The sequence below is a fragment of the Pestalotiopsis fici genome (assembly GCF_000516985.1).
Source record: "Pestalotiopsis fici W106-1 unplaced genomic scaffold PFICI_Scf_6, whole genome shotgun sequence".
Lineage (NCBI taxonomy): Eukaryota > Fungi > Ascomycota > Sordariomycetes > Amphisphaeriales > Sporocadaceae > Pestalotiopsis > Pestalotiopsis fici.
Genome location: NW_006917096.1, coordinates 2,860,650 through 2,882,968, shown reverse-complemented (window position 1 = coordinate 2,882,968; position 22,319 = coordinate 2,860,650). Strand labels below are relative to the sequence as shown.

Genomic DNA, 22,319 nt, shown 5'->3' with positions numbered 1-22,319 from the left:
GGGACCGATGCTGCAGAACTAGAAATCTTTAGCGATTGATAGGATGCATAGGGCCATCGAATCACCCATGGATGTCGGGAAAGTCCTACGTGGGCCAATCGGGCCAAAGTGTAAGCACATTCATTCCGTCCCAGCGTCCTGCTTACCTGTGAACCAACCTATGGCACACTAGAAAAAGAGCTGCCTTGGGTTGCTTGGCCGCTGCGCCCCGTTTGGCGGTAACCCAGTCCGAAACCAGCTGGTTTCTATTCCTTCCATCGCTTAATCACTCGAGTCTTGACGTAGATCCAGGGACTTGTCATTGCGAGTAATTCAACATTGGCTCAACAAAATACACCTGCTCCCAAAAGTGAACAGTCAATGTTGCCCTTTTGATAGTCCCGTCGGATACAGTCGCTGCCAAGGTCACCTTTTTTTTCCTAAGGATATCAACACAAGTGGGCGGCTCCTTCGCATCGCCATTGGAACGTCTGACTAGTTCTTGGCTCGGGCGTATACACTCGCTGCACTTTCATCCTTCTTGATGTCTACAGAACCGAGTCCGAGTCCGAGAAGACCAAAGAGCTGAGTCATCCCAACTCATTCTTTTAGACCTCACTTGATAAACACCATCATGGCATCAAATTTAAATGACGGGGCCGATGTTGGCTTCGACTTCGACTTTGAATTGGACTTCAATAATGTTTCAGACCTTGGCAATGTCGAACTCGACTTTGCCCTCAACAATCCGTCCCCCGGAGCCGACGGTCCTTCTCCAGCCGCGCAACCTTCGACTGAGGACATAAATCGCCCGTATCATAGTAAACGTCCGCACAAAAAGTCGAGAGCGGGCTGTAAACAATGCAAACAGCGGAAAGTCAAGTGCGATGAAGGCCGGCCACGTTGTCGTTCATGCACTCTGCGCAAGGAGACATGCGTCTATCCCACTCCGGCGGCGACCTCGACGGCTTTGGTCCGATCAGGCAAATCACCCTCGTCCGCTGCATCTTCAAGATCGCCCAGAGAGCACAGCCCTCAGCAGATGACCAGCAGTAGCAACAGCCCTCTCACCGTGGTCACCGAGCCCATGTTCATCCCCGCCGGCACCTCGGATGCTGTGGATATGAAGATGCTATGGTTTTATACCGCTGAGACGTGTCACTCCTTCAATATTGAGGGTGGCCGCCAGGGTGCCACTGATACTGTGCTCAGAGTCACCATTCCACAGCTGGCCTTTGAGTCACCGTTCCTCATGCAGACTCTAATGGGTCTTTCTGCACTCCACTTCCGGATATTGAAGCAACCTGTGCCTCCGGAGAAGGCAGCCAAATATCGTGCGAGGGCCTTTGAGGGTTATCGTACCTCGATCGAGCTGGCAAGACCGCAAGATTATCCTGCTTTGCTCGCTGGTTCACTGCTCATCTGTGCGCTGGCCAGTGAAATGTTCCGTGAGCCAGAAACGAAACCGCTCTACATCATAGATTGGCTGGTCGTCTGGAGGGGCATCGGACTCATTGTCGACCTCATTTCGCCATCCACCATTGCCGAATCAGGCCTGGCAGCCTTGTTCTTTCGGCCGCCCATAAATCTCAACAAGTCTCAAAGATGGATACCCAATAATCTTCTCTACATGGTCGAAGCCATCCAGCCGGGAGACGACGACTATGAACACAAACAGATCTACTACGAGGTACTACGCTACCTTGGATCACTTTATCAAGAGCTTGAAACAGGCTTTAGTCCACTCATGGACCTGAGAGTCATTACCTTCTTCACGTTTCTGCCCAGGACTTTTATTCCCTTGGCGCAGCAACATCGACCACGTGCTCTAATCATCATTGCGCACTATTGTGCCTTTACCAAGCAAAATTTGGGACCCTGGTGGATGAAGGATATTGGAGACAGACAAATCAGAGAAATATGCGAAGAGGTTGGAGAGGTATGGGAACCTCTTCTGCGGGTACCTCTCAAGGTGACGACTTTGACAGACAGGGTGGAAGTTGCCAAAGCCATCTTGCAAAACGACACTTGGACAGCGCCCGATCGGGACCTCTACTCATTCCCCACAAGAGATCCACGAGTCAAGAGCTTGAGATTAATCAACAATTTGGGCCAAGAGATGAAGGTGGCAGACGGGGAGTGGGAAGCAATGGGTCCGCCCTTGCTCCTCGACAAGATGACCCTCGACGACAAGAGAACTGCGCCGTCGGACAATGCAGTGGTTGGACAAATTCTGGACATGGCTGGCCAACCTATTGATACCCCTTCTCCAGCCTCCGCCACACCCTCGTCGTCAACCACGTCGGGGTCTTCGGCGACGGAAACGGCTCACAGTCCTGATGTATCAATATATCAGGATTCTCTTGGCAAAAGTGGCGTTTCAAGGATATGATGCAAAGCCTCGGGTGCACTTGAGCAACAGATATGCCGAAGAAGACGTTGTTCGTTAGGGAGAGGTTAGCAAGATACCCATGAAATATGGCGCCGAGTCCGCCGCCCGGCGACCACGGAGTTGAGTAGAGCCTCCGTCCGTCATCAGTTGGCCGAAACCAGAGCATCTAAGATGAGCTGACACCATCTCATGTCATTTCGAATGATTGTGTGATCATACTAGAGTTATACTTGTCATATATATCGAATATACCCACCTCCAATCAATATTATAATGCAAGTTCGTTTTGAGTCACAGACGAGGCCGCGTGATGCAAATCGGCGGAATTTATGCATTCAACATGGTGCCTCAAGCAGCCATTATACATAATGCGCGTTCCTGCATATTCTGGGATAGACTAGTTGCAATGCTGTGATGATTTCTACTCGCTTTCTGAAATTTCTCTCTTACATTAGACCAGTATCTCGTTTCTCATTATTAAATATATGGTCACTTTGGAAGACCTTGTGTCGACGCCTAGCCTCCAACATCGCTTGATGGTCCCTTGTGGGTTAGATACAATATATACACAAAACTTTTAGAGTCATTAATTATGTTTTGTAAGTCCAGACAGAAAATCACAGGCTCTTGGCCGTCGTCAGGTCTGCCACATAGCCGAGGCGGTCCCGCTTCGGGTCAACGACTCGGGCGTACTCGAGGAGCAGCCTCCACACGTACAGCCTCATGTCCTCTCGTCGGAGGACCCTGTCGGCCCACTCCTTGCCCTCCTCGGCGATGCGGCGGGCGGCATCATCGTGGCCATCGAGGAAGTACTCCATGACGGCGTAGATGTCCATGTAGGAGTTGTCAAAGGGCGCAAAGTGTACCCAGGGGGCTAGACGATCGTCGTGCCACTCGGTGTAGATGGTGGATTTGAGCGGCATGCTTGTGCTCACTATAAGTTTCACGAGTCAGATAATATTTCAATATGTATGAGAGCTTTGTAGGGTTTGCTTACTGAGGAAACCGCGCCAACGTCCAGAGAACGAGTTGCCGTCGACATCTGGCAAAAACTTGTAATCGTACATGATCTTCATATCGACAGACTCCTGAATTGGGAAATACGGATCCGTGTGCGGACAACTTGGCAGTCTTTTGCCTTCAGCGTCTTGGGCCTGAGGGAAGCACTCGAGGTCGACAAACCCGGCGTCACTGAAGGTGTTTAGCCAGGGGCCGATACCGCCATTGTAACGCGCCTTGACGTTGTACTTGTTGGCGCCATCCAGGGTGAAGGTCGGTCCAGCGGCGGCATCGCCATTCTCGACCAAACCAACCGTTGTACCATTCATCATTTGCACCCACCGGTGGCGTTGGAAGTGCCACCAAGTGTCGGCGTGATTGCGGCCACCACTAGCCACGCCACGCCAAATGAGCCCATTTCTCTTTGTCTCCCAGGGGCCTCCGTGATCATCACCACCGTGGTAGAAGACGCGCTTGGTGAGATACATGGCTCCGGGGACCAGCAGCTCATTGTTCTGAGGGAGCTTGGAACCGCCAAACATGGGAAAGAGTTTTGTCGACGTCGACATACTCAGGCTCTCGACAAAGGTTCCGTGCATGCCGCGAAGGTGAGGCTGTTGGCATGGATCTTGCGCCATGGTCCAGTTCTGCACAAAGCCCTGGTACGTGTATGGAAGAGGCTCTGTCGGGTATACATTTTCAATAGGCGAGTCAAAGGAAGCCAGGCTTGCAAACTTGCGGGCTGGGCTGTCTGGTGGGCACGCCTCGACCAAAAAGTCCCAGTACTTGTTCTGCTTGCCCTTGATCCAATTCACATCATAGGGCTTCTCTCCCGTGGCCTCGTCGAGTTGCCTGTAGTCGGTGTACTCGGACAATGCCAGGTCGGGAGAAAACAAGTCTCGCGACTTCTGCTCCTTGGCAATATGCTCGGCCATGTCTTCCCATGGCACCAAAACTCGGGTCTCGTCCATAACGTTGACGACCATGTCCAGATCTGGAAGAAACTCCTGCATCTCTGCTAGCAGCGCGTGCCAAAGCTGAATATACTCGGGACGATGCGGGTTATCTGTCACAAAAGTGGTGTTTCCATTGCGAACCCGGATGACCTGAGGTTGCAGGTGGGCCTGCCGTCTCATTTCCAAGGGATCTTGAGCCCAGAAGGGGTTGATGTCGTCGTGGATACGGTCGAAAAAATCCTCGACAATCACGGCATCACTCTTCACGGCAGCCTCAAACCACTTGTCGAAACCTGGCGGCGGGTGGCGACCGCGACGCTCGCGATACCTATAAGCGGCCTGCTCCAGGGTAGTGGAGCGCTTTCCGAGCCGCTCATTGAATTGCATTTGCGCCTCGTCAATCAGCTTGGAGATGGGGTGACCATCTGGCCTGTGCCATGGCTTTGGCGGCGGCGGCGCTTGAGATTGCTCTGGTGGTTGAGCAACTGTAGCACCATCATTACTGATGCCCCCGAGTCCGCCTTTTGAGAGATCAGGGTTCTGGGCCACGAGAGGAGAACCGCCGTCGAGGTTGTGATAGAGGCTCAGGTAAAAGACCAAGATGCCGAGAAGACCAGCAAGCGCGAGGTATTTCACCCGCTCCTGCCGTAATAATATCGCCATCTTTAAACGCAGTGCCTAGTAGAATACCGGGGGGGAATAATTGCGACCGACAACGTCCTCACGTCTTCTGACGAGGAATCTGCGGGTCCCGTCAAGTTCCTCCTGACCCTTAGGCGCGCCTTGAAGATGTAAAGTTCGGCAAAGGAGTGGAAAGAAAGAAGAGATAAGAAGCCGTAGCAATTAACCCCTTATCGCGGCCAGCTACTAACGTAAAAGTAGTTGGGTTTAGCATGTACCGCGTACCTACAGTAGCCGACAGAGACGGCAGGCAGTAGTAGGTAAGGTAGCGCGGCAATGCAGATGAGTGATTACTGGCTGACTCGGCCGCACAGGATCACGGCGACGACAACAACCACGACGATGAGGAGGGAGACACAATCGTCGGCGCGAATGCTAACGGGAAGATGCTAAGAATGAGACGAACATGGCGTCGAGAGAAAGGAATTTATGCGAGGGTGCTAGGGTTTTCCATCTGGGTTTCTGGGTTCTGACAGACGACTGGGGGAGGGGATTACCTTTAGGTACACCTCTGATGGGGGGACATCCCAGGTCTGGTTGGGACGAGTCGTGATAGGTTCTGCCAAGAAGGCATTTGTCCAGGGTCAGGGTCAGTAACTTCAGCTACGTACCACCCACCAAACGGTACTAAACAGAATCCAGACTCTCCCAACAGCGACTCGGCCAGCCGGGCGACGGGCCCGATTCTACACTAGGTACATTTACTTGAGCTACCTCCGGAGTTAGCAGTTGAGACGAACCACTCAGAGCAACATAATGTGGCAGCCTAGTAGTGGCCGCCGCTGGTCCAGTGTCCATGGCCCAAAAGAAGGGGGTTTTTGTCCTTTCGGTGCCTCCTTGGCACCTCTTCGACAGCACCCAAAAAGCAGTGTCACATCATTACGAGCTTCGCCACATATATGAGCTGCTATGCAGGCTGGCAGGATTCGAGAAGAGTCGCCCGACTGCAATTTCCCTAGGCCGTGGGTTTGCGGCCCTCTTTCTCTTCACGGAGCAGTGGACTTTCTCGTCTAGAGAGCAGAAAGCCACTTCCTAATGGTCTAAGTCAACATGAATGAAATCTAGTGAATAGCAAGATATTTCTTCATACTATCGAGCGAGCACTTGAGTGAAGGCTGGGGTTGCCAAGCCACGAATGTGCTAAAGATATCGTGTCTCAAACTGGGACGGGTGGGGGAGAAAGGAGCTTGGGAAGCTTGGTGCCCTGGTGCCAAATGGCTTGAACGGTGCTTGTTGGAAATACCTAACATAACGGCTGAAATTTTTAAAATTGAGAGAAAGATGATCCCGGTCGACTTAAAGCCGCAGGTCAAATCATATTGCTTACCTATCTTGGCATGTACCTGAGTATTTTCAAAGCCAACTCATGTTCTGACGAAATTGAATGAATTAGAATAATGTCAATGCATTGACTTGAATATATAGAGTTTATAGACGAAATATTTCTGTTCCGTCAGTAATAATACACGAAACAACTAAATGTCAAGCCACGCGTTGCGACGCGCACCAGGCCCCCATGGAAGATTTTAGGCGCTTGATTTCAACAGACAGCGGTCCAGATCCAGTGTCCCTAAAAAGATCTCGGCCCCAATCCCCAGACCCACTGAAGAGCCCGCGGGCCATTGGGCTTCAGGGGGCGTGAACACTGATATACTGTGTGTACGTGCCATTTACCTCTTGTAAGCTTAAAGATGCTTCAACATGTCATGATTTTGACTTTGGTTCCTACCTTGTGTGAATGCAAGTTCCCCCTTGCAGACAGGGACGCCGACCAATACCGTCATGCTGGCACTCCTCTGGCGCTAGATTCAAACAAAAGGGCGACAAATTTTTGACTTTATACCCTGCATGGTTCGCCAAGTGGGATGGCTGGGTTTGATGCAGATTTCGGTTGCAATGATTTAGCGGCCACGTCTACGTATCACGACGACGAGAACAAGACATTGTGAGGGCGTATCAAGGCTGGGAATAAGAAACCGTTGCCAAGCACCTCCAAAGGTGTCTAGGTAGAATACCCGACACCCATTCACGGCGTGGCTTGCTTTTTGTTGCAATCAGTGGTACGTGCTTGGTTATAGTCAGCCCACATGATGCCTGGCACCCATTCAAATCATGGATGCATTGTATCATGGAAGCGTCAGTAATGGGGCACCTGAGGCTTTTCTTCCTGAACCATTGAGGAGATGAGTCGCAAGTATTAAACGCATGTATACCTTATGTAATATTGACTGTGTTACTCCAAAGGCTGTATATTGTACTTGAATATACGTGCAACCTATCGTGTGCAACAGGTATTTGCACAAGTCGCAGGTATTGCGAAATGAACTATATCCTAAGTGAATTATATTACTTTTAAATTAAAGGAAGAATTCCCCCTCCTCCCTTTAGAAGGGCTTTACTTCGCTTGCTCGTTTTCCATAGGCGGTCCTAAATATACAGGCTGATCGTGTGTATGTGACACATGCTGAATATTGCAAATGATTATAATAATGTTCGATAGTTGTGCCATGGCAAATGGTTTGTAAGATGACTATGAGTTAAAGGTTGTATGGGACTTGACTTCTTGTAACTTCTTATCTAAATGTGTTTCGAGCCTGAATAGTTTTAAATAACTGATTAATATATCCGGACGCTCTAAATTCCACTTGTCAACTCAATGTTCTTCTATGCAAGCGCCAGCCGTGAATAAGCCCTCTTGTTTCACGGTATGGTAGAAACTCGTGAGCCACGATAAAAAAAAAAAAAAAAAAAAAACCTACTCCTCATTTCCTGCTTCATCTTTACATCAAAGATCCATTTGGGTTAAAATCTCCTCCTTGACAGCAATGTATGCTGGCAACTTCGGTGGCTGGCCAGACCAGACTCACGAGTGGGATATTAGACGTTCCGGAAGGAATTCTGATAGATCGAACTTTAGTAGCGAGCGAGACCACGGACCTTCTGGTTATGCAAAAAGTAGTGCAAGATCGTCTTCGTCACAGGACTTGCTACACGCCAATCAAACCCCCAGATCTGCCGCTTGTCGCCGACCCTGCCCACAATATAGTTCGTTGTAAGCGTCTGCTATTGCTGGCAATCCTGTTCTTCGGGTACCGTTGAGCTGGCATCATCTCCTTCTCTTTAGTTGCCAAGGAATTTCCTCTAGAAAACGGAATGCCTTTTACGAATTCCGCCATCACAATAACATGAGCAAGAGATAGACGAATGTGATGGAGAAGAAATAGACTTGGCAATCACCATCGTTGCCAAATAGACTATCGTTGCAGCACTGGTCGAGAAAGGTATACAATGGCAATAGAACCAAGTAAAAAAGATGTCGTCAGCTTTTGCAACAACAAAAAAGAACCACCGATGACATCATGTTACAGTGTGTCTTCTTTCCCTCTCGCGTCAATTTGTGACTAGGTCGATCTCATCTTAGTAGGTGATTATAACACGTCAATTTGCCAAGAAGCGGTTCGTCCACCGCGTCTTGGAGGTTGATACATTGGTCTGTACATATATATACACGAGACCAGGAGAGGACGACATCATCTCCACTGGTACATGTGCAGCCAGAATATCAAACATCAATTCTCACGGTCCAACGAGCCATGGATTTGCCGACAATCAGTCGAATTAAAATACTATCTTATTCCCCCTCGGGAGTGTCGCTAGCAGTAAGCTCGTTCTCCATTCCCCATCTATAGTTCATATATGCACCATCAATGCTCATGGCGGAATCCAACTGACTTCTCTTCGATCAAGAAGAGTGAGTTTCCCCAAGTTTGATTTTGTTTCCAAAAAGCCGCTTATACAAGAATCGTGAAGGTCTTCTCAATCCAAAAAAACCTTCCCATGCAAAAAAGGACGCCAAAAATATTGATACAAGAAGCGATCATGTAAGCGTAAATATTATGCCGGAATGTAATAACAGTCAAAACTTTTCGCTGGTCTCGCTCCGGGATCACCTCAGGCCTGGGCTGAGCGGGCTCTTGCCCGGGCCCATGGCTTTTCTGAGTTGTCTGAGTTCCTCCTCGATCTTTCTCCTGTTCATTTGTTCCTCCTAGAAATTGTGTTAGTGCCCGAGAATGAATAAGAGTAGTGAAAGTTTCATAACATACCCTGAGCTGCTGCTCGTACTTCTTTCTCTCTGCTCTGAGCGCGTCTCTGTACGAATCCGTCAAGATGCTGGCGTTGGGCCGTCCGCTGGGCGACAGTGGCATGGCGGTAGCCTTGAGCCTCTCCTGGTCGAGCGACTCTTGGAGTTGCTCCTTGTCCTTGCGAGCCCGCTGGTTGACCCGGTCCAGTTCAGTTTCGAGATCTGCTATCTTGGTCTCGGCATCGATCGCCTGTTTCGTAATGTCCTTCAAGTCCTTGACGGTTCCCTTGAGTTCACTTTCTAGTTCATCAATGCGAGGCTGGAGACGTTCGACTCTAAGCTGCAACTTGGCTGACTCGGCATTGTTGTAGAGAGCTGCGGCATCTGCAGCCCGCTCACGACGGCTGCCATATGCACCATCTAGCTCGGCCTTAGCAAGCGTAGCTTCAATCTTATATTCAGCAACCATGCCAGTCATCTCGTCGAGCTCTTCCTGCTGAGCCTTCATCTCCTTCTCCTTCTCCTCGAGTTGCAGGTCAACAGCATACTTAGCATCGTTGGCCAGTCTGAGCTGGTTCGTGATGGTAGTAATATTGGCTTCGGCGGCAGATAGGCGCATTTGCAACTCCTGGGTGTTGGCCTGCAAGTTGGAAAGCTGGGCATTGCGCTCCTTGAGTTGACTCTGAGCCTCGCTTATGGCCGAGGATTGCTCCGTGCTTGACTGTGCAATGTGGTTCTGAGCAGTTTCGTACTTGTTCACAGCGTCAGAGAGCTTTTGGCGGACGTCGCTGGCCTCTTTCTCCACGCGGGCAAGCGCAGCACGAGTCTGCTCAAGCTCGCCATCCTTGAGTCGCAAGACTTCGTCCTTCTCGCTATCCGACTTGTTGTTGAGTTCACGTTGCTGCTTGATTTGTCGCTTCAGGACGGTCTTTTGCTCCTTGAGGTTTGTAGCCTGGGCATACAGCCACTGCACCTTGGTAGAGAAAGCAGCCAGAGAGTACTCCTCGTTAAGATCGAAAGCCTCCGTATCCGACATGTCGTCGTCTTCGGGCTCGAGGCCCTTGTCCATGCGAGTCTGCTTTCTGTCTTGCCTTTGTTGCTCGATATCAGCAAAGCCAGATTGAATAATCTCCCAAACACCCATGAGGACGGCGTCATTCTGTTCACCCCTTTGCCGGTCGGCGGCGCCAGCAAGCGACCGTTCATTGGCCACTCTGAGAGTGGTGTCAAGGGCAGAGAATGCACCATACATGTAGCTGACCTGCTCCTCGAATCCAGCCTCGGCACTGGGTGGGCTCGAATATTCCACGTCGTTGGACGTGAGAAGATGTTGCACCTGACCATTGAGGTCAAAGAGTGTTTCCAAAGCCTCTCGGTTGTTGCCCGAGCTGTCATTCATGGCGGCGAGGGCCTTTTGCAGATATTCCAAATGGCTACCAAGCAGATTCCCAGGTTCCATCTGGCCAGATGGGGGACTGCTGTAGTCGGCATTCTTTACTGGGTCCGCCTTCAGAATCATCTCCCGCATTTGTTCGTTGAACATCTCCAACTTCTGCTCGGTATCCGAAATCAGTCGCCACTGATCAGTACCTTCCCGTTTCACCGTCTCCAACTCTGCGCTGAGGGATGCGGTCTGTTTCCGTAATTCCTCAGCCTCCTGCTGCAGCGACAAATTCTCCTCTCGAAGCCTCTCGCTCTCCTCGGTAAGCTGTTTATGCTGGACCCGTACTGGTGATTTCAGGGGTATCTCGATGGTGTTTTTCTTTGGGTTCATTCCAGGAAAGTCCAGCACATCGTCGAAGGACCTGGTCCAGGAGTCCTCGTCAAAGGAAGGTATGTCGTCGGCATCCATGCTGTTTCTACCATTGGACGTGGTATACATGCTCTCAGGGCTAGCCGGGATCCCATTCACCAACGGGGCTCTCATCCGTGGCGTTCCCGCGCCTCTGTTCTTGCCCGGGTTCTTGTGTGTGAGCTGCAGGATACCTGCCGTGTGCTCGAGCAGCCGCCTTTGTGGCTCAATGATGCGTGTCTCCAGGTTGTGAAGCTCCGAGGTGAGAGAATCACAACGCTTCAAGATCGCATCACGTTCGGCCTCGACCTCGGAAGCAGAACTGCTCACACTGGTCCGGTTACCTAACAAGCTCTTACGCTTGGATGCTGGCGTATACAGTCGTGCCATGGATACGGCAGCGTCCCGGAACTTGGCCTGAACAATCAACTTGGACCGGGTCTGCTCGATCATCTCGCTGAGAAACCGGACTTCCTTCTTCAGGTCGTCTACCTCCTCCTGGGACAGGATCTCGTACTCCCTGCTGTCGTACAAGGCCGTCTCGGTGAGCAGATGCATCTGCACCGGGTCCCGCAAATCCACATGTGCCGAACTCTGCATTCTCTCTGCATTTCTCTGTCACCATTGTTAGCATGCCGGTCTGCAGCACGCATATGCATGACAACAATAGAAGAAATCTTGGCCATACCGGATTAAACTTCTGGGGATTACTCACGGAATCATGCTGTCTATAGCCATCGATCACGACGGGGCCATTGAGAGCGCCCAATGGCCTGGGCGGCTGTGGCCTCGCATCGTACCCATTCGGGCCCCTCGCCGCTATGCCGTTCATATTCTGTGTATATTCCAAGCAAATTCATGCGCACGTATCAAAAAGACATTATCCAACAAGGCGTAAATAAGGGTGGGTTGAGAGAAGAGCAGAGGCTTGAGGTGTAAAAAGAGGGTTTCTTTTTTGCGTTCGTTTGGAGTTATCTGCTGCCTGATTCCTCTGTTCGTCTCTTTCTCTCTCGCACGTCGTCGGTCGTTTTCGCGTCTCTCACCGGGGGTGGGCAGTGAAGTACTAGTGAGTAAAGTCGATTGGCTCCGAGGATCGACAAGCGGACGGGCTCGGGCTTTTTGCGGGACGTTTATTATTATATGTACAATACGAGTTGAAAAAAGACTGGCGCGCAGGACAAGAGGTGCAAAGAGAAAAGAAAAGATGACTGTTCGAGGCAAAAACACGGCAAGTGACCAAGAAACATGCGTCTGGAAGAGGATTAGGTTGGGCGCAACCACCAGGCGACGACGATTGAGGAAAGAAGGGAGATTTGTTGGTGGTTGGAGGGCTGGAGCAGTCAAGTGTCAAAGTGAGTGAGTGACTTTGGTTGCTGCGCGCGGTACGCATGCAAGGTCAAGAGAAGACCAAAGACAGGCAGGGGGGACGAAGGAAAGGGAGACCTATGGGCGGTTCTCCTTCTTGCCGGGGGGAATAATAACATTAGATTCGAAGTTGCATCGCTGCATGGCCCCCGAGACCCCCCTCAAAGCCGCGCAGACGCAGGACCCAGGGCAGTCCGACCACTCAACCAGGCATTTCCCCTGGCCCAGAACGAGCGTTGACACCTGCGAAAAGTGGGCTAGCCTTTCTCCTTTGGGCATCTTGGGATCCAGTCGATGGGATTCGCTAGCCTACAGACGGTAATACAATTTGCATATCCCCTGTTTGGACATCTTGTCGTGGCTGGTCCGTCTGGTCTTTGCACGCCGTTGCTGACTGAAGACGGGTCGGTTGTGCGCACGATGGATTGATGATTTTATTATCACAACTAGGTACAAGAACAGCTCGATGGAAAAACTTATCTCTGAACTGTCTGCCGCGCTGTCGCACCTAGAAGTCCCCCTCCTCAAAGACAAATCCGACCTTTTTAAGGTTGAGCTCCCTCGGCATACAATGTATTGACTTTGCTTGCAGGTCCCTTATTTTCTGTTTGCGCGGCCTGTCATTCGCACTCTTGGAGAGTTCGCATAGCTGACTTGTTCAACGTGTCTCCCCACCCACCCACCCCATTGTCCGGTGGCTCGCAGCGCTTCGAACCCCTAAAAAAAAAAACCACAACGGAACATGTCTTGTTGCAATGCGATTGGCTCTGTTCCACAGAAGGGAAGACATGTCAACGTCTTGCTGGAGGAGGGGGCTGAGACTTCTGTCCTGCACGCTCTTAACTGTCCAACAGGAATCAAACCTGTACTACGGTACAACTGTTGTGTGTTTCATGTCGTCACATCTCGTCAATCTTCGAATCCTCTTTTTTCCCCTTCTCTTCGTCTGCTACTTTTTTTGTTCATTCAAATGAATCGGACGGGTCGGCAATTGGCTGCTAATTTCCCGAGCGGCATCTGTGCTTGCTGCTTTTTCTGTTCCGCGCACGAACTAAAATCTATGGTAATGTATTCGTCTCCATTCCCACCAGCACGAGCCCGTTTCTTGCCCATTTAGGACATTTGTGAGTAATAGTACTAGAACCGGCACGGGCGAGCCAAAGGGAGGGAGGGAACGCTGACGAGATCTGCCGCCTCATCACCTCGGGCTGTGCGTCCTTAGCAGCGCCTTGTCGGGGGACGATCTCATGACCCTCATGAAAGTTCTCCCCCAAAAATATGAATGCGAATCGTGATCCGGATATCGCATGCTGAACGAGCAGTATTTATTCGTATTTGTTGCTCTCTAATCCCCAAGATGAGTAGTGCCCTATGATACGGATACTGCCTCAGCCAATCGTAAGGATATCCCTTGCATGCCTCGCGATCTGTCTTCTGGTTTGGCAGCTCCTCGTAGCGATCCCACCGGCCAAGTAATTTTTAAGTTTTGCTGTAATCAATGATAGTACAGGACTAAACCGGAGCGGCCACGCAGCGGATGACGATGCAATCCCAGAGCGCCCACGCGAGCTGCGGGAGCTCCATGGCCATCTGACGAGAGCTTTGTTTACATGAAGATCCAACGGGATCATCTAATTTTGCCTACCGTGCTAGGAATGATTCTAGATTGCTCCTCCAAAACGGTCCACGAGCTGCTCGCCTATATTCCGTCGGCGTCCGCCCTCTCCCTCGGCACCGTTCTCAATGCCGCTGGCGGTACCTGTTGACCCTTCGCCTTCCAGTCTCCTTCTGAGGCCTTCAAACTCTTGACTTCGCCTCTGCGTGCGGACCCCCACCATCCAGCCGGGTATTCTCCATTTCGTCAGAGCTCGGGGAAGTAGTTCCAATCGCCAGGCGTATCCGACTGTCCAGCCAATAAAGGCCCCCAGAATAGATCCTGGCCACTGAAAGAATGCCAACTGCGCCGCCAGTAAATACTTATAGGTCTTATCGGACAGCGTAAAGCCTTGGAATCGATCGCTGGGCGTGTTGGACGTGGCTATACGGTACTTGTACATGTGCGGCACAATGGCGTGGTACTGTGCCAGCAGGGCAAACAAGATGGGTGTCGGGCCTGCTGGTAAGTAGTTGAACACACCAAAGGTCAATGGCCTCAAGACCAGGGCAAGTATTGCCGTCGGTAATATGCTCGTAAGTAGCGATGTCACGACGAGGAACGACTGCGAGTGACTCAGTCAGTAAGAAACGCACAACAAAAAGGAAATAGGCAAGCAAAGTGCCTCTTCCCATCTGGGGAGCAAGTCATCAAAAACGTACAGCGAACTTGCGTGATCCCCACAAGTGCTCAATGGTTCGCAAGCTATACAGAGTGATTGCGCCAAAAAGGACCTCGGACGAGTTGGTATAGCATAGCTGATAGATGAGGGTGCGCCAGACCTGGTGGAAGCGCCAGAGGTGCAGGTCGACCAGAATGTAAAAGTAGTGCTTCAGGTCCAGGAGACTGACCGCGATGGAGCTCCCGATCAAGCCGTAGACGAGCCCTCGCGTGACGGGGGCATTGGTAAAGGACATTTCGTTTTTCGATGGATGGGTAGTCGAATGGGTAAATCGTCTCCCCACGGTAATTTAAAGCTAGACACGGAGGTGCGCAGTGGTCATGATCAGGATCGCGGGACCACGATGTTTCGTTCTTCTCTAAAGAGATGTCGTCGTGATGGACGTGGCCAGTTCGAGGTGACGATGTGGGCAGTAGCTACAACGTACGTACAATGTATTGTGCATTGGTTATGGGGACCGCTAATGCAAAAGGTTTGGTGGGGTGTGCCGCTACTGCACCGGTACGTACCTTGTTTTATACAAGGTTGCATTCGATTCCAGTTCCAGGTTAAGAGCAATCAATATCTCGAGCTCCCCTGGCTGTTCTGCAAAACCAGGTTCAAGAAAGCTGCTGGGCGAGATATCATCTGGTAATTATACAAACTTCAGCTTTGCCTGATGCTATATATGTACAAGTATACCAGGTGCCAGCATGATGGGTATCCATTCTATTTTCTGTGTTTTACATGATGTTGTCCACCTCGTAAGTGATCATAACCTTTGCGACCAGCTCTGGTTTTCGATCCTTCGGTATCAGCGGAAAGTAACGCACGCAACCCATTACTCTAAATTGTCTTTCAAGCACAAGTAGCACCATATCTTAAATCAAGTCATGCAAAGCATGCACTGAAAGCATGGAGAGCATACCCGCCACATGGTTTACTGTTTGTGGCTACCTATTGAAAAATGATCCAACTTTGCAAGTAGGTGGAAAGCTTCGAAACAATACGGACTTGATGTGAAGGAGGGGGAGAAAAATCAAGATCAGTGGTTCAAGTTTGTTTTAACTTTTTCTTTAGTATTTATTATTATTTGCAAAGGGGCTATTTTTATCAATCCACTCTCACTGCCCCTGGCGATGAGGTGGCTAAACACACAAGGCTAAACCGCCATAACATAAATCAAGGTGCTTGATCTTTTTTCCAGACGCTATAAATTCGCAAAAGATCTCGTCATAATCCATTTCAGACGTGAATAAATTGGGACGAGAAGTCATCAATCCAGTCTTTGATGATGAATCCTACTTCTTGAAGCCATCTTCTTTCAAGACGCAAGCATACGCTTCCATGTTCGCTTGACATGTGGGTATGTTATACCTGGCCCCTTGACCTCTCCTGCTGCAATTTCGTAACGTTTGAGAGGGCTGCATGGTCAGGAGCCTCGGTCTTCTCGCCGTTGGCACCGTCAGAAGTACTATTTTCACTGCTTTCGAGGCCCGCGGTATCCTCCTCCTCTGCAGCCGGCGGAGTATTGACGTTAGTTGGTGCAAAGGCACTCTTAGATCTGATCTTGCCACCGTACAGGTAGAAAATGACGGGAATGGGGACAAGGACACCCGCCACACAGCCCAAGACGGTCGAGGCATAGTTGATGCCCAGTCCGTTGAACATGTAGGTAGAGAACAGCGGGAAGCCGGCGCCGCAGAGAGATCGCAAAAAGGTGTTGCCAGCAATGGCAGAGGCGGCAAACATGAGATAGGCATCCACCAGGTAATTGAGAGCCTGAAGGAAGATGGCCATTAGTCCGAAACCAGTCAGGAGACCCGAGGCAGCCGGAACGATCCAGTGGATATCAGCTCTGTAACCGCTCCATCCAAACCAGAAGATACCACCAGTGAAGGCGACTCCACCGGCAATAACCACAGGGAGACGCCATTCGGGAACGGGCACACCATTGTTGGCGGCCAACTTTCTCTGATATCTGGGCTGGTCAAGCAAAACAACCGTGCCAGCAATGAGCTGACCGATAATCATTCCAAAGAATGCAAGACCAGACTGCCCAGCGTTGAAGTGATGGACGCCCTGGAAGACAAAGGGGTACGCAGTCAGGAACAAGTAGAGCAGACCGTAGATGAAAGCCATGTAAATGGACAGAAGAGTGACAATGGGCTCAAAGAACAGGAGACGCATGGGTCGGGTAAAGTTCTTCTGAAGCAGCTCCTTGAAGTCGACCTCGATTTCTTCCTGCTTGGCGTGAATGCCCCAGTTCTTGGTGCGTCGGCGTAGCTCTGCTGCCTTTTCGATCAAAATAACGGGAGGATATGTCTCCTTGAGGAACAGGAAATCGAGAATAAATGCAACCCAGCCCATGATCGAGGTGATGTACATTGTCCATCGCCATCCCAAATAGCTGGTGACAATGAAGCCGCCCACAAAAGGCGCCAGGAGAGGGCCGGTAAACACGGCCATGGAGAAAATCGTAATGGCGGCACCACGAGTAGCATTGTTGAACATGTCGGAAAACACGGCAGCAACAACAGCCAAGGGGCAAGCTCCAAAGAAACCGGCAAAGAATCGACAGATCAAAAGAGTTTGCAAATCCTTGGCGACAGCGCAGGCAATGGTAAAGACGGAGAAGCCAAACATTGATATGACAATGGGCAGCCTTCGGCCCTTCAACTCAGACAGCGGCGCCCAAAAGGTAGGACCCGTCGCAAAGCCCAGGACGTAGAGCGAGACTCCGAGAATGCCTACTTCCGAGCTGACGTCGAACTCGGCGGCGACGTGTGATGTGGCAGCGGAAAAGATACTCGAGGTGAAAGCGGATGTCATGGTGGTATAGCCCAGCATGGCAGCGGTCAGGAGCCTATGGGAAGAGCGCGTTAACATCGAGGCATCCCTATTGCACAAAGAATAAAAGAATTCCCAATTGACTCACTTCCTGCTGGTTGGCCAGTTCTGAGCATGATACGGATCGTCTGGTCCATCAAACTCGACGACATATTCTTCTTGGTTCGGCAGAGGAGGAGGGAAGGGCTTGCCGGCGCCGAAGCTTGGCAACGGCTTTGCAGACTGACGGCTGCGCAAGCTGCGCCCAATGGTCTCGCTGTGCTGGCTGCGGGCCGTGTGAATCCGGCTGAGCTCGGTCGGGTGCCTCTCGAGATCGCGTTGCGTAGGAACTCTGCTCATGCCGACCGTTCGTTGCCTTCCCATGCCAGAGCTCGAGGACGTCGAGACGGACGACGCGGTAACGACTCGTTCGACCTCATTGCTCGGCCTCCTTACACCTTGTTGCTGCTGGTGGTTTTGCCATTGGGCGTCCTCCTCGGCCGCGATCAACTCGCGGTCAACCTCGTCCAGTTGCACCATGGTTTCCTCTGTGAATTGGGGCTGCCCCGAGTCTTGTCGCGGGGGATTTGAAAGTGGCAGCTATACTCGAGGTTATCGCAAAGACTACGTCACAAGCACTAAAGCTTCACGAGTGAGCAGCCAAGCTTCTCTTCTTGGGGACGAGCTGCAGCGCAAGCAGAGGATGTTATTAGATTAAGTAGGTATGAGAGAGCAATTACAGACTCCAGGAATGTTCTACAGGAGGATTAAGTTGAAATAAAAAAAAAAGAGCAAAGGGCAAAAGAGATCTTTGTAATTGAGGGTGGGCACAGCTCGTTCTTTAACTTTCTCTCAAACCCCTAGGGTAGGTATTGTAGACATTATTTGGGTAGTACTTTGGATTACCAGGGGGTAACTGAGCTACTGAGGGTACCCTCTAGCTTGTCCTGCTGATAAAAATTGCCCTCCCATACGAAGGGCTTTCCATAGAAAATTCACCAACACGGGAGCCGAAAGGGAACAGCCCGGACTGGGGTACGAAGCTTGTGGGCTACCCGTTCAGGGGTGCATTGGGCAGATATTGGTAATCGATGGAGTCATGTTTTCCCTTGACTGTCAGGTTTGCAATGGTTTTGTCAGGTTCCGGACCAGCTTCTACTACTATTCAGAGTTTACCTGTAACAAAGCTCGGGGGAAGGGGCCAAGTTCCAGACAAAGCTAAATACTACATTAGTCAACAAGCTATGGATTAGTTAAGACAGCCAAGAGACAGAAGAAAAAAACTTCACCATCCAAAAAGGGCTGGGCGGGCTGACTCGCGATTATACTGACAAGGCGAGGTTCATGACGCCATTCCCGTCTTGGCCCTCTGCCCTGTAAGCCGGGGGTTTCACGAATCACGACTCGAGACTCTCTGCATCAAGAATATGACTCTTTTCTTTTGCCCTACAACTAGAACAGGTAATCACTACTGTAAAGAATAGAAAATTTTCTACAAGAGGCCAGACCAGATGTCAAAAGGGCGTAAATCTGGTGGAGCAGACAAGCTGCAAAAGCTATGGCATGGAATGGCCGATTAATGAAATGACAGCCCACTATCGGCCACGTTCTAGGGGCGAATACCGATCCAAGCACCGCGTTGCCACGGCTGTTTACGGCTTTAGTGCCCGGGATCGAGTCCACGGCATGTCTGCGAGTATACCTCTGGCGGGGATATTGGAAATTGGTAGAAATTTCTGTCTCGGTCAGCAGCCGATTATGGGGCATATTGAGGCAACTAAGGTACTGCGATGGCCGTGCAATCCTTTTAATGGAGATGCCCGGACTCCTATGGTTTTCCGAAAGACTGATTGTTGAAGGGTGTCGTAAGCTGCAACGAAAATATTTGGTTTCTCATTCCTCAACAGCAGTTATGGCGCCCGGACTTAGCGCAGCACAGAGACTCTCGCGTCGCGAGCCTCTTGGCTCCTTGGCTCGAACACCATCTCAGGTAACCTTAGATGACGGGCGATCCTAGTTCCTTACGGCAGATGATCCGGTTAGTGACCCGATGCCATGGATGGCCGTTACTCAGCGGCGTACAGCTGGGACTTTTTGGGCTGTCGCCAGCTTAGGTAGCCCGGCGGGTGATTTAATGATTCCTCATATATTTGGTATGGCAAAACATTAGGCGCATGCATTATTTCTCGGAACTCGCACATTGAATTCCGGATATTTATAAATATACTCTGTACCTTGTACACAGTTCTGGCTTGTCACCACCGAGTGCTCGGTCTCCCTATTATATCCATCTCATTCCGGTCCCGAATCTTCAGAGTCCTATCCGTCTGAATACGGGTACCACTGCGGAGCGACAACTCCGATGGAACCCCCCGTGGGGCTGCTAGAAGACACAACGCTAGAAGCAAAGAACAGGGCCGAAAAGGAAGCTCAAGGCCGAAAAATTTTGTATAAACAGCAAAAAGAAAGAATTTGCTCAGCCACAGGATTGAACTGAGGACCTTCGCATTACTTTATATTCCCTTGTGGAGAATATTAGTACGACGCTCTAACCAACTGAGCTAGCCGAGCAAATATCAGTTGTTGATGGAGATAGTTGCAGTCTATAACAAGATAAGTACCCGGGTAGGTAACTCATCTACTCCATATTCATTGCCAATGGCAATAGACCAAACGTGTGGTCCAACATTGTTGCGCCAGAACGCCATTGAGTTCTATCCTTTCCTTGATGCTAACGAGCTGACGCTTACAGCAATCTATCTATATACGTGAAGAAAGAAATTCTACTCTTCAAGTCTTGACTCTATGGGCTTGTCAAGTGACGTGGCCGACCGCGATATAGTGCAGAGGACGAAGCATTGATGGCATAGTCTTGGTCCAAGTATACTCAGTATCACCTTGAGCTGGTCTCAGCGGATTACCTGCGGACACCCCAGTCATGTTCAAGCAGGTTGGTGCACTCTTCGAGCGTGAGTCCAGATGTCTCTGGGTAAATGAGCCATATCGCAACCCAGCCGATAGCACAGACAAGCGCGTAAAGCATAAATGTCCACGTCGGTGTCAAGACATCCATAAGCGGCAAGAATGTCAGTCCCACCACAAAGTTGGCCGACCAATTCGTCGCTGTCGCAATGCCACTGCCTAGTGAGCGCACGCTGAGCGGGAATAATTCGCTCTGCATCCAGGGTACAACACCCAGTCCAATGGCATAGGACGCCACATAGATGATCATGCTCACCAGAATAGTCGCAGCTGCCGTCTTCTCTGGCGTTGTACTTGTTCCAGGGGCGGAATTGTCCGTGGTAGATAGATGGATAGAGGTGAATCCATATCCAGACAGAGCCAGGCCCGCTACCATGAAAGGAATCGAGTACAGGAGGGTGCGTCGTCGACCAAGTCGGTCAATCACAAGTAGTGCGGCTACAGTAAACAAGAAATTTGTTACAGCAACGCTAAGCGAGGTAAGGGTCGGGTCAGAGAACCCGACAAGCATGAAAATGGTCGCTGAAAAATACATTAACGAATTCTATATATCTTGTTAGTCTTATAATTGGTTGGTATGGGGCGAGGCAACTCACGAAACCGCACAACTGCTGCACACCCTGCAGCAGACATGCGATAGTCAGCGCGCGACGGTGCTTTGGGACGGTCACAAGCTCGCGGAAGCCATAAAGCCAGCTTTGGCTCTCTTTGCCGCCGCGCCGTCTGCTCTGCGCCTCTTCGCGGACTTCAGTTTGAATGTCGGCCAAGACGGCCCTCACAGCAGCATCTTTGGGCGATTCGAGACCAAGAGTCCTCTGGATGACCTGTCTAGCAGCCGAAGACTTGCCTGCCTGGACCAGCCATCTGGGCGTTTCAGGCATGAAGAAGAGCAGAACGCATTGCAGGGCAGCCGGAACGGCACCAAGACCCACGATCCACCTCCACCCAGTCAATGGATCGCCATACTCGGTGAACAGCCATCCAATAATATATGCAACCACTTGACCAAAAGTGACAGCAAGGTTGTTCATGGTAACAAGCCGGCCCCGATGCGCGGCCGGTGCGAGCTCAGCAATATACATGGGTGTGACAAAACTGGCGGCTCCAACACCAGCGCCGACGATGGACCTTCCCAGAACCATGGAAGACACGGTATAACTGCCGGCTTGTGTTACAGCACCGAGGACAAAGAGCACGTCGGCCAAAAGAATGACGCGCTTGCGACCGTAGGCATCAGCCAATATAGAGGACAGCGGGGAGGCTAGCAGAGCAAGGAGCGAGGCGGAGGACGTGATCACGGACTTGTCGAGTGAAGTCAGCTCTCTGCCGGAGAGCGAAGTGCCTATCGATACGAGGGTCGCGGATATCACACCAGTATCATCTTTTGGGGCGAACATGTCAGTGGATAAAGTCGGAATCTAATGTTGCTGGAGGGAACTCACATCCAAATAGCAATCCGCTGATGCCGGCAGAAAGCACCAAGAGCCACAAGAATGCGCCTATCCTGCCATCATGCACCAGCAGTTCCGCGTCCGGGACATTCTCGGTATCCTCGTGATGGTCGTTGGTGTCTTCGCGATGGGGTATAAGCGGTGCGTTCGCCGACTCGTCCATGTTTGCTTATTTGCCAGCGCCGGTAGTACCAGCACAGTCCATTGATGAGAATGAGGCCTGCAAACTATGCTGTGCTGCGTATATTCGTCGTGGGTAAAAGTGGTTGTCGAAGTCAAGTTGAACCTCGGGGCCCCGGACTTTGGATGCGTGGTAGGACAACAGAACAGGCGGTCAGGTGGGGCCTTTTGGAGGGTCCCGTTACGTGTATAGCAGCTGACCCCTGGCGCCCCTGACCCAGCTTTTTGGGTTGACATGCACCGAAAAGGCAAGTGCCGGCGAATACTGCCGCGGTCAATACCATATTTCATGCCAAAATTCTACTGCGATCATAGGG

The 22,319-nt window shown here is 50.9% G+C and overlaps 6 protein-coding genes across 6 annotated transcripts; 1 reads left to right on the top strand and 5 right to left on the bottom strand.

Moving 5' to 3' along the window:
- Positions 1 to 613: 613 nt before the first annotated feature.
- Positions 614 to 2,371, top strand: PFICI_09330 (uncharacterized protein; the record flags this gene model as incomplete). Its single annotated transcript, XM_007837911.1, has 1 exon — positions 614 to 2,371. One exon carries the CDS (start codon positions 614 to 616, stop codon positions 2,369 to 2,371), a length of 1,758 nt encoding a protein of 585 aa, XP_007836102.1.
- A 617-nt stretch (positions 2,372 to 2,988) lies between these two features.
- On the bottom strand, positions 2,989 to 4,989 carry PFICI_09329 (uncharacterized protein; the record flags this gene model as incomplete). Its single annotated transcript, XM_007837910.1, has 2 exons — positions 2,989 to 3,305; positions 3,369 to 4,989. 2 exons carry the CDS (start codon positions 4,987 to 4,989, stop codon positions 2,989 to 2,991), a joined length of 1,938 nt encoding a protein of 645 aa, XP_007836101.1.
- A 3,964-nt stretch (positions 4,990 to 8,953) lies between these two features.
- On the bottom strand, positions 8,954 to 11,712 carry PFICI_09328 (uncharacterized protein; the record flags this gene model as incomplete). Its single annotated transcript, XM_007837909.1, has 3 exons — positions 8,954 to 9,052; positions 9,111 to 11,495; positions 11,596 to 11,712. 3 exons carry the CDS (start codon positions 11,710 to 11,712, stop codon positions 8,954 to 8,956), a joined length of 2,601 nt encoding a protein of 866 aa, XP_007836100.1.
- Positions 11,713 to 13,906: 2,194 nt separating this feature from the next.
- On the bottom strand, positions 13,907 to 14,816 carry PFICI_09327 (uncharacterized protein; the record flags this gene model as incomplete). Its single annotated transcript, XM_007837908.1, has 2 exons — positions 13,907 to 14,464; positions 14,562 to 14,816. The coding sequence occupies 2 exons, from the start codon at positions 14,814 to 14,816 to the stop codon at positions 13,907 to 13,909; spliced, it is 813 nt and encodes a 270-aa protein (XP_007836099.1).
- A 1,115-nt stretch (positions 14,817 to 15,931) lies between these two features.
- Positions 15,932 to 17,929, bottom strand: PFICI_09326 (uncharacterized protein; the record flags this gene model as incomplete). Its single annotated transcript, XM_007837907.1, has 2 exons — positions 15,932 to 17,426; positions 17,499 to 17,929. The coding sequence occupies 2 exons, from the start codon at positions 17,927 to 17,929 to the stop codon at positions 15,932 to 15,934; spliced, it is 1,926 nt and encodes a 641-aa protein (XP_007836098.1).
- Positions 17,930 to 20,306: 2,377 nt separating this feature from the next.
- Positions 20,307 to 21,985, bottom strand: PFICI_09325 (uncharacterized protein; the record flags this gene model as incomplete). Its single annotated transcript, XM_007837906.1, has 3 exons — positions 20,307 to 20,915; positions 20,968 to 21,752; positions 21,814 to 21,985. 3 exons carry the CDS (start codon positions 21,983 to 21,985, stop codon positions 20,307 to 20,309), a joined length of 1,566 nt encoding a protein of 521 aa, XP_007836097.1.
- Positions 21,986 to 22,319: the final 334 nt, after the last annotated feature.